Source organism: Triticum aestivum, chromosome 6D, assembly GCF_018294505.1.
Source record: "Triticum aestivum cultivar Chinese Spring chromosome 6D, IWGSC CS RefSeq v2.1, whole genome shotgun sequence".
Taxonomy (NCBI): Eukaryota; Viridiplantae; Streptophyta; class Magnoliopsida; order Poales; family Poaceae; genus Triticum; species Triticum aestivum.
Window position 1 is genome coordinate 225,202,905 of NC_057811.1, and position 18,068 is coordinate 225,220,972.

General features: G+C 48.8%; 1 protein-coding gene and 1 long non-coding RNA gene across 2 annotated transcripts; one reads left to right on the forward strand and one right to left on the reverse strand.

The window, feature by feature from the left end:
• Window positions 1–3,409: 3,409 nt before the first annotated feature.
• LOC100682501 (probable glycosyltransferase 2) lies at window positions 3,410–5,260 on the reverse strand. The gene has a single exon (XM_044563705.1). It carries the CDS (start codon window positions 5,060–5,062, stop codon window positions 3,626–3,628), a length of 1,437 nt encoding a protein of 478 aa, XP_044419640.1. The 5' UTR covers window positions 5,063–5,260; the 3' UTR covers window positions 3,410–3,625.
• A 6,700-nt stretch (window positions 5,261–11,960) lies between these two features.
• On the forward strand, window positions 11,961–17,717 carry LOC123141441 (uncharacterized). Its single transcript, XR_006470289.1, has 4 exons — window positions 11,961–14,359; window positions 14,430–14,517; window positions 14,703–14,753; window positions 17,437–17,717. It is a non-coding gene; the product is annotated as an uncharacterized lncRNA (long non-coding RNA).
• The last annotated feature ends 351 nt before the right edge of the window (window positions 17,718–18,068 follow it).

Sequence of the window (18,068 nt, forward strand, 5' to 3'; positions counted from 1 at the left end):
CACCTTTCAGTCGCTTCAAGGGCGTTGGGATGTGATCAAGCCTACTTGCAGCCGTTGGGCAGCTTGCTTGGAGCAAGTACGCAATGCACCTCCAAGTGGAACCGTGGAAGACTATGTGAGTTTGTTTTGTCTTTGTTCAAGTTGTGCACATCATATTGCATCATATGAAATGATTGCATCATTTGACTTTGTTCAAATTGTGTAGGACAAAATTGCTCAACATAGATACAAAGACATGGAAGCTTTGGAAAGCAAATTCTTCAAACTAGAGCATTGTTGGGACTTGCTCAAAGAGTGCGAGAAGTGGAAGTTGATTGACAAAGAATCCCCACCGAAGAGAGGTTCACTTACAAACATGGATGAAGATGAGGATGATGATGGCCCAAGAAACTTGAACAAGCCCGATGGCGACAAGAAGACTAAGGAGAAGATGAAGAGAGAGCACGAAGCGTCCAGTTTGAGGGAGAAGATTGATGTCATGGTGCAATCAAATGAGCTGATGTTATTGAAGTCGTTGGAGATCAAGAAAGAGTTGGCCGAGAAGAAAGCAATGGAGAAGCAAGAAAAATGGCAATTGCTCAAGGAAGAGAGGCTGCGCAAAGCGGCCATTGAGGAGAGAAGAGCACGTGCCACTGAAAACAAAGTCATGTCCAAGTTGCTCGCCGAAGAGAACAAGATCATGACAATGAACCACAACGACATGGACGACCTCACCAAAGAATGGCATGATATGGCAAGAAGAGAAATCTTGAAGAGGAGAATGGTTGCGTCGGCCAGTGCGTGTTACAGTGCCGGCGATGTTTTCTCAACGGGGTTTGGAATCAATGTCGATGATTTCGATGCGGGAGTTGGAACAAGCGCCGGAGGTGGATTCGGTGGTTCCGATGAACTCCATGGACTCGATGGCGCGGAGTGAAGATCGACCAAGATGATGTCGGACGTGGTCGTCACTTTTGCAAACCCCTCTTTTGCGTTTGTCCTACAAAACTTAAGCTTTTATTTGCGCGTGAACTGTGTTCTATTGTTTGAATTTGAACTTATTTGTCGGAATCAATGTCAAATTCGATAATTGGGTGTCTTCGGTTTGCCGGTCAACGCAGTGGTGCCCGAGAAGACCCCGCGTAGCCGACCCATAAAAGAGCATGTTCGCCGAATATTTTCTTTTACGGATCCATTTTACAGGGTCTGAGTCTGAGCTCGCCCTTGCCGGCCTGCATATACACTTTTCCGCAAAATGCAAAACACTTATGCGGGTTGGGATTTTGCGGAGTGTGCTAGAGATACTCTAACAGCCCAAATTTCTTTTTCTGATACAAAAACGGTTGGAGGCAGCAAGCTGACACGAACGCTTCACCCCACAAAAAAACGGTTCAGCGATGCGGGACGGGAAGAAAAATCAGAGGAACGGGGAGTCGACGGGGCCCAATTTTTTTTTTCTGATGCAAAAACGGTTGGAGGCCGCAAGCCAGCACGAACGCTTCACCCCACAAAGAAAACGGTTCAGCGATGCAGGAGGGGAAAGAAAATCCGAGGAACGGGGAGTCGATGGAGCTCGATCGGAGGAACAGGGATGGACTCGGATCTATCCCTAAATTCCGATGAGTCAGAAATTAGCTTTGTGGTAAATAGATTGGTTGGAAAGTAAAAAAGCTGAAGAGGATGGAGACAACTCCCTTTTAATAGCAGAGAAGACAACTAGCCCCTCCTTTCATGTACTATATAGGGTCTAATGCGTTTTTCAAGGTTAGCTTTGACCACATGTTAGAGCAATAATTAATTGTATATAAGAGTTGGACTTTTTGAAAAGATAATAAAAGGTCCCTACCCAGCTTCATATATGTGAATTTGGGAATTGTTAGCGGGACCAATAAACGCAGAGGAATATAGAGTAGACCACAAACCTTAAATTTCTAACACTGTTCTCTTGCATCCATGGAAAAAAAACAGAGCAGGGACGGTTGCATAAGTACAAAGTTATTCTCGAAAGAATAGGAATACTTGTTTGGGGAATGCTCATTGATCTTAAAACGGCATCAGCTCTCTGATGGACAAGTTGCGTCTGCATATATGCAGAATAGTATTGCTTCTGTTCATATAATACATGAAGCTGCAAAAATATGCTTCACAACTATATCGCGGATTTCGATAAAAGCAATCTGAAAACATGTGATACGTAGTTCATTCACAATATAGATTTCAATAAAATCAATCTGAAAACAAGTGTATACATAGTTCACTGAGGATAACTTCGAATGTCAAATGCATACAATTCCAAAGACGGACTCCAACCCAAATCAATAGCCAAGACTAACGGACTTTGAACTAAACCAAGTCCGCAACCAAGGTCATGTACAATGCAAGATGTTTAGAAAAATAAACAGACTTTACCTTAAGCATCGGTGCTTATTTGTGGGGAGCAAAGGTGTCTAGAAAAATAAACCGGCTTTACCTTAGGCACCGGCACTTATTTGTAGAGAGCAGATGCTTAACTACACAAACCGGCTTTACCTTAGGCACCAGCACTTATTTGTAGAGAGCACATGCTTAACTACACACCCCAGCTATAGATATAAGCACTGGTGTTTCCACAAAATACGGATTGTCCCCAGCACTATGATATAAGCACTGATGCTTCCACAAAAATTGGATTATTTAACGAAACACCTCTGTAAGCAGCTTGCATTGTTGTAAATAAGGGCCATCTTTTCCTTATCTTCTACTATTACCATTATTTAAAATATGTAATGTAATTCATTACAAGTGGGTGAGATACTATCTTCTCTTAAATACTATAGTTTTTTCTTTGAAAAATGAACTCCAAATGGAAATCTTTAGATTGACGAAGTGACCATGGACACATCGTACTTAACAGGTACACCATACTGCTAAAAAATGAAAACACCCATGCCAAGTTTAGGACTGTAACCTAGGTGGACAGATTCTACCACAAGGAATCTAGCCACTTGTGATATGCTCAGATGGCATATTTTCTTCAATGGTTCCATGAAACATTTTTGCACTAACATATCTAGGCACTAAAGATGTCAATTCGGTAAATACCACCATCAAACAAGACAAATACGAAATGAACTACTCCCTCCGTCCATATTAATTGTCGCTGATTTAGTACAAAATCAACGACAATTAATATGGATAAGAGGGAGTAACAAAGTTTGGAGCGTGAGGACCTCCATTGGCACATATGCCCTGCGGGATCTTATTATAGGGCTAAATATTTCCAGTTAACATAGCACTATTATAGCCTATAGGGCCAAATGTTCTAAGTTAGCTAAGCAATTAGCTTTGCTTCAAAACTGCACTTCAACACTACATAGAACACAAATCACTACAAGATACCAACACCACATTAGAGGTACTTGTCCCACAAGAAAGTAGCACTGAAATGAAATTGAGTACAAAACTGAGATATTTCCATCTGATTTGAGCTCCTACCACATTTAAGTTCATGATAAACATAACATGTGCAATCTCTAACTGTTACACATAACAAGAAAAAAAATCCATAAGCAAAAAAGCAAAAAAATAGTAGAAACTAAAACAACAACCAAGTGACAAAATGCTGACCTTGAAGAGAGCCTATGCTATTGCCTTATCTTCAGTAGCTTCAAGAAGTGGTCGACATCTTGGCCTTCACATCAAGGTTCTCCTTGTCATTAATAGGCTTTGTGGTCTGACTCCTGATCCTTTTGATCTTAGGGCTTTCCAGCCCCTTGTGTGCGAAACCATACAGGTGCAGCACCTGGTTATCGGCAAAATTAAATGCCCGCTCCATACTCTTGAGACACCGGTCTACTGGGTAATCACCATAGCTTCCGCATGGCTTGCACCCGACAAAGTGTGTCACAAATGGCCACCGCTCATCCCCAAGCCCTGGATGGTGGTTCTCCATCATCTCCTCGTACTTGTCCACCAGCCCAGCCCAGAAACCGTGCAAGTAGTATGAATTCTCTATATACACCTTGTCCATCCACTTCTCCTTCTGCGAGAGCAAGAGGTATATCAACGCAGACTGGTCGTCAGCCTCGAATGCTGGACGGCCCTTCAGGTATGCGGTGAGTATCTTCCCGGCTTCCTCGCGGATGAAGCCCTTGGGCCCCATAGGAGCCCACGCAGCGAGAAGATCGAGTGACCACTGGCAGTTCCGGAAGAGGAAGCTGCCGGTGTTGAGCGCGATCCAAGAATGCTTCTCAAAGAGGAGATCATGATAACCGTGAATGATGAGGTTATGGTTGTCATAGCGCGAGAGAGGCAGCTCAAAGGCCATGTCGGTGAATAGGGCGTCACTGTCCATCCACCAGATCCACTCGACCTCCGGGTGGGAGAGCATAAGTCGGCGGAGCAGCGGCAGCTTGGCCCAGTAACCAGCGAGCTCGTTGTCGAGGTGCGCAAGGTTGTGAACGATCTCGATGTCGTGGAAGCGGCAGTAGTCGATCTTGTTTTTGGTGCTCTTGAGCAGGTAGTGGTCGCCAAGCGGGTTGTCACAAGGGCCTGGTTGCGACCCCGTGACAAGCAGGATCCTGGGCTTGCCGCCGGGGACAGTGGCTGGGAAGCCCTTGTTCTGCGCGAGCCACCGTCGGCGCTGCTCGTCCCAGCCAGAGACGTTGGGACCGAGCGCGTAGTTGCCCACGGCGGCGGCATAGGCGGCGGCGGCTTCCGAGGAGTTGAGTGCGGTGGCGTTGGAAAGGACGCTGGAGGAGTCGAGGTCGCTGTCGGTGGGGTCGGAGGGGTCGGAGTCGGAGCGGATCTCGCGGAGGATGCGGTCGATGTCCTCAACGGCCTTGGCGCCTGCGAGGGCATCGGCGTCGGAGGGTTGGGACGGAAGGGAGAGGTTGAGCCCAATGGTACCCCGGAGGACGAGGATGGTGACGAGGCCGCAAAGCACGGTGATCTTGACGTTGTTGAAGGTGCGGCTGATCTTCCGCGACCGATGGTGGGTGCTGAGCGGCGACGCCCCACGCGCCCGCGCCGCCGTCATCGGCAGGGCCCCTCCCCCACCGCCGCCGGCCTTGCCGCTGCTGTAGCCCATCCCCTCCTGCCCCATCGCCCCCGATTCCAACCCGGTGGCTTAATTAGATACGCCCAAGCTCCAGTTGGAACAGCCGCGTCGACGGGTGGGTTGCAGAGCGTGAGCGAGAGCGCGAGCCGGAGCGTCACATGAGCGCCGCTAGGTGAGATGGGATCCGGACGCTGGGTGGAGTGGGGAAAAGTGGGGCGGGGTGGGGATTTGGAAGAGGTAGACGGACGGAGAAAGGAGAGGTTCTATTTAATTTTTTTGATTGATGATGAGTTATAATCTTTTTTTAGGGAACTTGCAACTTTATTTAACTTAAACAAAGGTTGGGACCTCGTCCGCTACAATATGAATAATGCAGTCTGGAGGAAAATCAAAATAAATCGTGCTATCATTGCACACCCCCTCTCTAGCTAAACCATGCGCCGCACCATTTGCATAGCGCCGAACCCAAGTGATTTTGAAATCTTGCCGCGTCCTCAGCATCTCCTTAATCTCCTCCACAACCGGGCCAAACGTCGAAAGGTTCCTGCCTTCGGCTTGAAGCATGGCCACCACCTCCTGACTATCCAACTCGACGTGGAGTCGTTGCACGTCCATAGAGATCGCCATTTGCACTGCGCTTTTGCTGCCAGAATCTCCGAGAGCTGGGGGTGGCCGGCACCTGGGAAGCAGATCGCAGCTCCTCCCCTAAAAGCACCATGGTGATCCCTGAGAACCACTCCTCCTCCCCCTTGTCATCCGTTCGGGCCGTCGCTCCATCCGCATTTGCCTTGGTCCATCCCGGCTCCGGTGGAAGCCACCTTTCTGGTCGCCTTGGCTCTTTGATCGCCGGCTCCTTGGAGTGAACTAGATGCCATTCCTGGATATAACAGTGAACTTTCTCTGCCAACTCTTGAGCATCTTGGATCCTTCTCCCGTCCCTAGCATCATTTCTCGCGCACCAAAGACCATACAGAGCCTGGACCATCGTTTCCTGTTCAGCCCCGCACGCTTCCGCAAACCAGGCCTTGAGCCACGCCACCAGACCAGCCAGAGAACCGTCCATCGCCGGCGGCTTGACAACAGGCTCCCCCTTGTTCTCGCACAAATGTTTCCAGAAGAGCTCGGAGTGGGGGCACGCGCAAAACCGATGGTATACGGTTTCTTCCCTGCCACATGCGCAGTAGAACACACCCGGTTTGATTCGTCGATGGTGTAGTTCGGTTCCGACAGCTAGGCCATTCTTCAGCAACCTCCAGGTATGGATCTTGGCCTTCCCCTGCGCATTAGTGTCCCATAAGGCGAGCCAAGCCTTGTGCTCCTTGCTGGGCATCGACGATCCCGGCTGTCCGGTTTTCGCGTCCCGTAAGCTCAAGCCAAAGTGGTAAGCTGACTTGACAGTAAACTCGCCGTTCTTGGTGAAGTTCCATGCAATATAATCTTGCATGTTCGGCCCCCCCACCACAATATGCCTGGTATCCTCAACGTCCCCCGGTGTAAACATCATCTGCAGCTTCTCCATATCCCATACATCACCAAGCTCGTTCAACAGATGACGCACATACGTAATCCCTAGGATATATTGCTGTTTAGAAGATGAGTGCCTCTAACATCTCTACGATCAAAGGTTTCAGTTTCAGGGTGAGAATGTTGTGCCTGAGCATGGAGGAGCGGCAACGTTTGAATAGTTCACCCAATTTCATCATGACATACGTGATTGGGAAACTCACATGCAACTGCAAAATGATTTGGTTGATCACAGGTGGGCTCATGTTGGCAACCAATAGATGTATCTTTTTTATTCGGCTTGCAAAACTATGTTAGAATATTTTATTTTTATTTGGCTTATAAAACTATGCTATTTATTTGCTTGAAACTATGTTATTTATTTAGTTGTGGACTATATGTTTGATTGTGAAAATGCATAATTTGTGTGTGAAATAATGAAAAAATTGTGCTATTTGTTAAAAAAGGGGCGGCTAGCCGGCCACGCCGGCAAATATAGTTCGGCGCATTGGGCACACTGCCGACCCAAATCTCAAACAGGGCGGACGCCGAGCGGGTGGCCGACCCAAATGGACAAAAAGTAGACAAAAGTGTCGTCCGTTTGGGTCGGCGCGTTGGAGTTGCTCTTAAAAACTAGTAAGTGTGCACGTGCAATGCATGTCTTGTCAGAATTCAAATTTTGAATACTTTAAAGCTTAAATTTTCAGTCCACATATATGTGCAATGATTTGGATACATTCCTTAAACTCCGCGAGTTTAAATTTTAATGAGATCTCCTACAATGTACCGAGATTAAATAGATCACCGACATCTATCCCAGTTACCACTCGGATATAATAGCTATACAATTCCGAAGACTCTTTTCAGGCATTACCGAATCAACATCCCTACCATCTACTGGTCTCATGCACATAAATGAGTTATAAAAATTCCATATTTGAATGTTATCAACCATATCACAGCCCCTTCACAATTTCACCTAAAACAGTCTAAACCCCACAATGTAAGTGTGAGAAGACACATCAACTGTACAATCTCTTACATATTCTTCATTATAAGATGGCAAGGTCTCAAATTAATTCACAATTTAATATTTGTTCTTGAAGAAAAACTAGGAAGCAACTAGAACGTAGTGAGATAAAATATAACACCGAGAAATAAGCGCCAATAAGTGTGAAGATAAAATATCATAGTATTAGCTCATGTTTTTCCTTTTTCTACAATTACCACTAGGCTTAAAGGAAAGATGACTTAAAGTTCTGAGTACATTAGTTAGTAGGCCATTACCATTAGCTCATAACATGCTATTGAAGCTCGGGTCAGAACCATTAAGATTGTACAGATTACAGAGTAAAGCAACACCTACAGCACATTGATTCAAATAATTTCATGTACATCTTGTCCCAGAAGCTTGCACTGAAACCTTGAGGCTTCTTCAGTCAGGTTGCATTTTCAAACGCAATCTGAATTTTGTTTGGTTTTCAGCATAGGAACCAGTTGCAGCACCGGATCCGGGACGGCATGCGGTCGGTCTTCCCGGTGCGCTCCACCTGTCGCGCCAATCGAAGTGCCTACCAGTTCTGCCTCGCCTCGACCCTCGCTTGCTTCCCCTCCACCTTGTGGCTCAATGTGGATAGTCTCTTGGTCATGTTGTTCTTCGCCCGCGCCCTCATTTGATCGGCCTACACCTGAAATATATTTGCACAATTATAGCCAGCTGAGATTTGTTTCACAATTTTGTTAAGAGTTTAGAATTTAGAGTAGAGCTGGCTGAGGGATGGTGTTGGGGATATAACCTGGCGCTATAACCCGCCCTGATAGGGCCGGATTAGATTGATGGCGACTTAAGGAGTTGGGCCTTTGAAGAGCCAAGACATACAAGACGCGTCATTAAGGGGGCGGCCCACAAGATGGGCCGACTTAGGCTTAAGGTCAGAAGACAGCCCATGGATGTAACTTAGAGTACAATTCGGTCATGTATCATAACCCGACCTGGACTCTTGTAAGCCGGCGGCCTCGGCCTGTATATAAAGGCGAGTCCCCGGCATAGATTAGACATGTTAGAATCATTCGAAAGCTAGGTCAAGCGAGACCGCTCCCTTGTAATCGATACTCTAGCAATACAACATAAAGCAGGACGTAGTCTTTTACACCGATCGTGAGGGGTCGAACCTGGGTAAACTCGTAGCTCTCATCCCGCTCAACCCCGACAAGTTAATCACCGTTGCGATGGCTTCATTCTTAAGTCCTTTCACGAGGACATATGTTGTGACAAAACCATGACAGTTGGCGCCCACCGTGGGGCCAGCGCACGGCGGTTTTGAGTTCTTGAAGGACTCTTTCCTAGGGATTGAGGGATACGCCGTTGCCAGGTTGACCAAGAGTCGTCGCGGTAAGCTCTACATCGACGACGCTAGCTGGGGCCCCGAGGCCGACTCAATCGAGTACGGATACCGTGTCCCCTTCGGCGGGATTCACGTCTTCATCGGCAAGATCGGTCGGTCGGAGCCTGAGCCGGACTTCTGCACCGACATCGTCGAGTCGGCTCGGCGCACGCAACCCGCCCAGGTCCAAGCCGGGCGGAGGCATGCTTTCGTGGGCTTCACGCAACGGATGGAACTTGCGGAAAACTCCGCCTATGGAGGAGAGACTCTCGTCTACTCTGGTGATGAGACCTCAACCGGAGAGACAGAGTCAATCTATCAGCTTCAGGACGGCGGGCTTGGGGGCTATTGCGATGGTCACAGTATTCCGAACCCTTATGAGCCACAGTGCGGGGCTGCTATCTTCATGGCTGGCACAGGGTCGGCTCTCAATTCCTCAACAGTGGCTGCAACAATCTCTGACCCAGCTGCTGCAAGGGCTGGTGGTTCCAATTCAGTCAGGCCACCGACTCAGGTGCTGTTGGATCTCATGGGCACTTTGACAGCTTTGTTGGCAACAGAAGTCACTGCGGCGAATCAGGCAGAGTGCAACACGGAAGTTGCAATGATTCATGAGGAGATAACCAAGGCCCAAGAGGGTATTGTGGCTGAGAACATCCAAACGGCTACGCTAAAGGCTCAGATTAATGCAGAGGCAGAGCGTGTGAAGGCGGAGGCTTGGCACTTAAATCTGGATCAAAACGCGTCTAATGCAGTATTCCAGAGAAGGTGCCAGATTCGCCTACCATTGACATATGACCCGAGGCGTTTGTTTGATACTCCTGGAGCAGGTCCAAGTACTCCAGATGCACGAGTGAATCTCCAACCCTGTCGGGGAGAAGAGGAAAAGATTTGCCCAAGAGTAAGAGAGTGCTAGGAAGGACGTCGAGCGTGCCTTTGGTGTTTTGCAACCTCGATGGGGCATCGTTCGGTATCCTGCTAGGACTTGGAGCACGAAGAAGCTGTGGGAGGTGATGACTACTTGTGTGATCATGCACAATATGATCGTAGAAGATGAGTGCCCGGAACATCTCTATGATCAAGGGTTTCAGTTTCAGGGTGAGAATGTTGTGCCTGAGCATGAAGGAGCGGCAACGTTTGAACAGTTCACCCAATTTTATCATGACATGCGTGATTGGGAAACCCACATGCAACTGCAAAATGATTTGGTTGAGCATATGTGGGCTCATGTTGGCAACCAATAGATGTATCTTTTTTATTCGGCTTGCAAAACTATGTCAGACTATTTTATTTTTATTCGGCTTGTAAGACTATGCTATTTATTTGCTTGAAATTGTGCTATTTATTTAGTTGTGGACTATATGTTTGGTTGTCAAAATGCATAAATTGTTTGTGAAATAATGAAAATTTTGTGCTATTTGTTAAAAAAGGGCGGCCAGCCGGCAAATATGGGTCGGCGCGCTGGGCGCACTTCCGACCCAAATCTAAAATAGGGCGGACACCGAATGGGCGGCCGACCCAAACGGACAAATGGCGGATAAAAGCGTCGTCCATTTGGGTCGGCGCGTTGGAGTTGCTCTTAAACACTAGTAAGTGTACACGTGCAATGCATGTCTTGTCAGAATTCAAAATTCGAATACTTTAAAGCTTAAATTTTCAATCCACGTATATGTGCAATGATTTGGATACATTCAGCCAGGCCACCGACTTGGGTACTGTTGGATCTCAAGGGCACTTTGACAACTTTATTTGCAACAGAAGTCATAGAGGCAAATCAGGTAGAGCGCAACGCGGAAGTTGCAAAGATTCGTGAGGAGATAACCAAGGACCAAGAGGGTATCATGGCCGAGAACATCTAAGCAGTTACGCTAAAGGCTCAGATTAACGCAGAGGCGGAGCGTGTGAAGACGGAGGCTTGGCGCTTAAGTCTGGATCAGAACGCGTCTAATGCAGTATTCCAGAGAAGGTACCAGAGTTGCCTACCATTGACGTATGACCCGAGGCATTTGTTTGATACTCCTGGAGCAGGTCCAAGTACTCCAGATGCACGGGTGAATCCCTAGTTAAACCCAAACATGCCAGGAAGTCGGCCGGCGGCTCAACCTCACCAGCCAGAGCCAGCACGGAGGGAAGAGCAGGCACCTAACCCGCCCCCAATCAGACACCACCTCAATGTTTCCTGACGCCACCTGGGCACTTTTCTAACCCGGTGGATAATATGTTAGCACCAGCGACCCGGCCGGCAGCTATTCCTATTACTGGCGAGTCACCGGTCGCGATGGAAACTCGTAACGTAGTCGAGCTCCTGCAGACAGCCATTGCGCAGCAAGCTGCTTATTCATACAGCCGTGGTCGGGTGCACTCGACTCCTCTCCCGGGCCATAGTTATAGCAGGCGTATTGAGTCGCCCGCAGTCTCCAACGGTGAACGGCGTCGGAACCCACCCCATGTTAACCCGCCCGATCCTCGGATCGTGGCTCAGGCGCTCGTGGACGGTTCAAGGGCCCGTCGACAGGCGGAAGCAGCAAACCAGGGGGCTTATGATATGCCCCTTATGATTCCCTCAGCTTCAACCGAGGCGGGGTTGAGTACTAGAAGTCTTGGAGTGTTGTGTCTGGTGGCAGCCTTACGCAACGAGCGTTTGCCCAAGGATTTCAAGGGTCCCCGTAAGATACCTAATTACATGCCCGACCTCCCTCTAGAAGCTTGGGTTGAAAGTTACGAGCTGGCCATGGAAATGTTAGACGTCAGTGATGCGGTTTGTGCTAAATATTTCACCATGATGTTGGAACGGCCTGCGTGCACATGGTTGAAAGGCTTGCCGCCTAATCTACAATACCTAAATAGTTGATCCCCACTATCCTATTTCCCTTGACATGCAACCTATCCACCTCATCAACCTTGCCACATCAACATTATACTACTGACTTACAGATAGGTCCGAGCACTACAACAATCCTGCCACATAAGCCTTCAGTTACTGTTTAAGGGGCCACCACAACCTCGCATCAACGTCCTCTTTTCTCTCAGTCCCCAGTCTCCCAGGTCAACCCATCAAGCACGGACCTCCCTCATACACAAAAAGTCCCCCCTTTACAGTAGCACACGGCGGCAGGGATCCATCTCTGCCCGTGGAACTCCTCTACAGTACAACCGTCGGCCTGGGTCATGTTTGTGGCTCACAGGGAGATCCCCTTGCCCAGATTAGGGTGGTCGGTCAGAATGAGGTGGGGCACGCCTCCCGGCAGTGACCGACCCGCCTCTGCCAGCGCTGCGGGCTGCTTCCCTTCCTCACTCGTCCCCGCCGTAGTGACCGCGCCCGCCTCCGCCGAGCTGTCGGCTGCCTCCCCTCCTCCTCCACCCCTGATGTTGCTATTGCTGGCCTCGGTCGAACTCTGTTTCGTTCGTCGCTGCGCGCTGATGGAAGACATGGAGAGGATGCTGTTGCATGTCGTGGTGGCTATGCTGGTGGACAGAATCAGACTGGCCATTGGGTCCTGCCTGGAAGGAGGCTCTGCAATGGTGGCATTTTTTTGGCAAATTGACATATTACCGCGGCAATGGCGGCGTTTGTTTGGGAAGTTTTTCTGCTTTCCGTAGGTGATGGATTTGTAGACAACGAAGTCAAACAGAATCTCTGGAGTTCAAGGTTCTGTACTGTTTTCTTTTTCTTATTTTTCCTTTGAACAAATCTTTCATTTTTTTAGGGGCATTTTTCTTAATTTTTTTGAGGGGTATCTTTCTTTCTTGATTTTTGTGAGGAGTATCTTTCTTTCTTATATACAAAAATTATCGCATGAAGCACATACAACCCACTGCTTCAGGCCCACTCCAGCCCAGTGCTCCCACCAGCCCACACTGTTTATCTTCCCCAGTTGCAATCTATGGCCCATGGAACAACCTGCTTCAGAAAACACAACAACCTCCCTCATCTATAGTCTCTGTTTTGTCTCAAAAAATCTAGGGCGATGCTAGGCGCCGGCGCACCGGCCGAACAATTTCGGCCGGTCCAGCCCTGGCCGTTCGATGCGAGCCACGCGCGGTTGGATCTGGAGCAAAAAAAAACTCGCCCCCAGCTTCTTCTTCCTCGGCTCGATCCCCTCGCTCGGGCTGCGCCGCGCCGCGCCTCCTATCCCTCGCCGCCCGTCCACACCCTCGCCGCCCATCCACACCCTCGCCGCCCGTCTCCGTCGCCGCTTCCAACCCTCGCCGCCCATCCCCGTCGCCGCTTCCAACCCTCACTGGCCGTCCTCATGGTCGCCGCGACACATGAAACAACTACATCTGCGGTTGCAGCTTGCAGCGGCGACGCTTGTAGCTTTCCCCGGTTGTAGCTCCGCCGCCACCCCTCGCCGTTGATGCTCATCGCTGCACGAAATTGCGTCGACGACGGCCGCCAGCCATCCACTGTGATTGCGGCTCGGTGGCGACACGCGCAGGTTGAAGCATTTCGCACATACGATTGAAGCTTTCTCTACAATGGATGCAACTTTTCTGGTTATGCAGTGTATGGTTGTAGCTTTCTTTTTCAATGGTTGTAGTTTTTTTCATCTACGGTCGAAGCTTTTCTATCAACGGTTGCAGCTTTTTTTCTTTGTAGCAGCCTTGGTTAATGATTTCTCTATCGTTTCGGGTTGAAGCTTTTTCATCAAGGGTTGTAGCATTTTATGTCGACGGTTGTAGCACTCCGCCATGGCAATGATTGCTTGCAGCTTTTGATGTATCTGGTTGAAGCTTTTTTCATCTTGGTTTGAAGCATTTTGGTTAACGGTTGTAGCATGAGGGCGTGCGGCAGGTTCTGCAATGCCTCCGCCATGTCTGCAGCGCGAGCGCCGCCGTCCTCGCAGCTCGCCGTCACCATGCTCGCCATCCATGATGGCAGCTCTCCTGGGCACCGGTTGCAGCAGGCCACGACGCGGTTCCAGCTTCCGCCGGGGCCGGCGAGCGAGGACGGCGAACGGCGATGGGGATGGCCGGCGCGGATGGCCACCGGCGATGAGGACGGCCGGCGGGGGTGGCGAACGGCGACGGCCAACTGAGGTAGGGACTGGCGAGATGAAATAGAGAGAGAGGAAGCAGCGCAGCCGCGTGGGGCGTTAATGGCGAGCGATTTGTGGGCCGATGAAAGGGGATCGCACAGGTCGCGCGCGACCGGCCGAGTGGTTCGGCCGGTGCCCTGGCCCCAAACATTTCCCAAAAATCTATAGCCTTTATTATTTCTCAAAAAAATAAAATAATCTATAGCCTCTGTTGCAGTAGGTACCCAGTAATTGACGTTTGGTGCTCCCTCTCCTAATAATATCTGAGATGGCGCTCCACTTCCTCTCCCCACGATCTCCACAAGTAACTGACGGATTTCTGTTTAAAGTTTGTGCTCTGCCTCAACTTATTTGCAATCGTCCTCCAGCTTGAATAGGTGTTCAAGTCGCCTTCACCAACATCAATATCCAATCTAGTAGGTGTCCGCTCGCCATTGTTAGCCTCTTCGATTTTCCCCATATGCCTGAGCTTATTTGTTTTCTTAGGTATCGCTCTGTGCAAAGATGCTAAAAGTCCTGTCAGTAGGGGCTATTAGCTTTTCGTTGATGCACATAACTCTTGCTGATCGAATTGGTACACAAGCTCCCATATCTGAATCTTTTTTGTTTCATTTACTTATCATATGCATATTCTGTTAATTTCCATACTTACTTAGAGGGCATAGGATTCCGTTGGATCGTATTTGTTATAGTCGAAACTACAACACCGTTCCTGTGCTGGATGGAAAGTTTATTTCCATATTTGTTCTGCTATCTCAGTGCAAGTATGCTGGAGGATTTCCGCCAACGCCAAGGATCTAGGACGATTTGGTGAGTACTGTGGCTGCTCATGCTAACACAAATTCCCTGCAGGGTGCCTCAAACGTGCCTGTTGGCACCCTGTTACAGCAGTCCTGCCATGACCACCTGTTTGATCGTTCGTTCAGCTCGGTTTTTCCTTTCATCTTCTCTTTATCTTTAAAGATTAATTGACTGAACACACCATGTGTTTTCTACCATATGCATAGATGAGTTGATTCGCCCAATTTACTTATATTTCATATGGAAAGGAGCATCATTGGTTATTCAGATTGTTACTCATGTCACACTCTCTATAATACATCAGTTGAATCACACTAAATGCCAATGGTTTTGTTATCTTGGCCAGAGTTACACATCACGATTTTCCCTACCTCAATGTTTCACGGATTTAGGGAACTGTTCTTGGGTACTGGGAGCAGTGCAAGGGATTTTCCAGAATGTCCGTATAATAATACAAAATTTATTGGGTTTCCTGGCATATAATTTTTTGAATATTTTGATTGGTAGTCTAACATTATCTCATTTGGTTGATACTGCAAATCCCAACTATGGATACATTATCACACTTTTCGTGTGCTTTCACTAATTTCTTATTAGTTGCCCTTTAGTTTTCTCAGAAGTAAGGGATGCTAAATAGAAAAGTCACTTGCTATTCTTTGTTGATTTTGCCTTTGCTCATAAACTACTTTTTTATGTTGCACATATCTATCCAGCAATTGACTATTAAGAAGATGTTCCGTAACATATACAAACATATACAACAATGTGTGTGTGAGGACAATCCTTAGGCTTTGATCGCCGGCCCCCTCGCCTCCGGTGGCTCTCCAGCTCCCGCACGACTACCAGTCCGCATCGTCTCCGGCGGCTTTTCGGGATATCGCGGGATGTGATACCGTTGGCGGTGAACCGGCTCTGACCGTCGCCCCCCTTGCCTTCGATGACTCTCCCGGTCTGGCATGTCTGCCGGTGCACCTTGCCCATGGTGCTGATTTGTCTTTCGTACTCTCCTAATGATGCGGAGCATCCCAAGGTCATCCCCATGGACCTACCTACGTCTCCTACGACACCACTTGGACCAATGACAAGAGCCCAAGCAAAGGCTATAGAAGATAAGGTGAACTCGCTCCTCTCCGAACTTCCACTTCCTACTTATGAGACATGGCTACTACCTCATGCGGAGACCCTATGTGTGATCAGGTACTTGGAGGAAAGCCACAGATCAGCTACATCCAACGGACAAGACGGCGAGGACACCAAGTTCAATGGACAAGAAGAAGTGCAGCCTGAAAGTCCCCAGCCGTTGGACGACCGACCCCGACCAGATGACCGAAGCCTGGAGCATCCACCAACCGACCAAGTCTCAGCAAGAAGATGTCCCAGCGCCCGGACGACTGACGCCTACCGGATGTCCGACGCACTCCAGGTCCTAGGGGACCGACCCCCTCCGGACGTCCGGCGCCACCACACCCGAGCCAAAACGTCGGAAGTATGGAGACCTCCGGATGACCGACGCACCGGACATCCGACCCCGACCGGTCGACCGACCAAGCGCCAACAGAGCCAAAACAGCGGACGACCGATCCTGACCGGACGTCCGACCCTCCGCGAGCCACTGGACGACCGATGATGGTCGGACATCCGACACCGTATGCCGCCCGCGTGTTGGGCCGAAGCCCACTTACCCTTTTGTGACTCTAGACTATAAATAGACATCCTCCTCCCTCTTTCTAGGGTTAGCTTTGTGTTAGCTCATATGTGAGATAGAGCTTCGCTCATCCATCCGGATCTACTCCATCGCGAGGGACCGTCACCTCTTCGGAGAAGATCCACTTGGATTCAAGACCCCTAACGGGAAGACCTCAAGACCTCCTCTCGGAGAAGAACTGGTTACCTATGTATCGTCCTTTGTTGGATTCGGACCGTGTATCTCTTTGTGTTTCGGGGATCTAGCATATGTGTGACCTAATCTCGTTGGTTTGGGTGATTCTCTTGTGTTTCCTTTCGTGTTCTCCCCTTGTGTTCTTCGTGTTCATCGCGGGATCCGCTCCTTTCGTGAAAGATCGGCCGTATAGGGTTCCACCCTACATCATCTTGGTATCATGAGCCACGTTGATCACGATTTCGGAGCCTCCTCTCTTTTTCTAGCTTGATTTTGTTGTGTTCTTCCCCAAATTCGAAAATTCCCCACAAAAATAGCCCCAATTTTTTTGTGATTTCTTGGTGTGATGAAGTTTTGTTGGATTTGATCCATGGATTTCATTTGCCACAAGTGGATCTAGCTTTTCCCCTTCATCTCCACCATTTCCATCCACAAAATCGCCCGGATTTGACCAATTTTTGCCACCACCACCATGAACCCTAGCTGTTCATCCCGTGCCCGAAATCGCCCAGGCACCGGACGTCCGCCAGCTACCGGACGTCCGACCATCATCGGTCGTCCGACCACCACTGGACGTCCGACGTTTCGTGACGAAACTGAAAATTTCAGTTCGGCCACCACCACTTCTCCACCTCCACCTCCGCATACGCACTCCGTTAACCCTTCCACTTCCGCATAGACACCCCAATACCACAAACAGCTTTCCGCAACCACCATTGCTTACTCGCTTCGCACTCCGACACAATTTTGCCACATTTTGCTTTGAGAATTTGAGTTGCGGTTCCCGTTTCCTAACGTGTTTTGGCTACTCAGGGACAGTTCGACATCAACATCACCACCGCTCATCTTCGCCACGGATTCGTCATCGACAACTTCACCATCATCCATTCTTGCTTACAAACGCGTAACCCTCGATGGTAACCTCATCTTGGTATCGTGATACACCATCATTATACACTCTTGCCATTACATTGATAACCACCATAGCCCATGATGAGGACATCAATACAATTATTACACCCACAGTCCCTGCTGCTATACATACTGGACCAATTACTAGAGCTCGCGCACGCCAATTAAATTACCAGGTACTTTCGTTTCTTGCTAATGATTCTAATGTTCATGAGAATATGATGCTGCCTAAATTGGATACATTTGTTTTGCTTACAAATGAAGGGCCTAGCTTTGAGAAGGATGAACATTGGAGCAAGAACAAGCATGGAGATGATGGCATGCGCATGGGGAACAAGAACGGAGTTACAAGTGATGATTTCAGGACGTTGAAGCCACCATAATGCGTGCATGAAGCCTTGGACGAAATATACAAGATGCTACTTCATAACTTTCGTCCAGAGGCTATTCTAGGTGCTGCGTCACCTTATTATTGGGCCAGGCCCATGTAATTTCGAAATACATCAGTATAGGCTGTTTTTAGAGTCCGTATG

Excerpts from the sequence above, each read along its gene's own strand:
- LOC100682501 (XM_044563705.1), bottom strand. The coding sequence starts at position 5,062 with ATGGGGCAGGAGGGGATGGGCTACAGCAGCGGCAAGGCCGGCGGCGGT.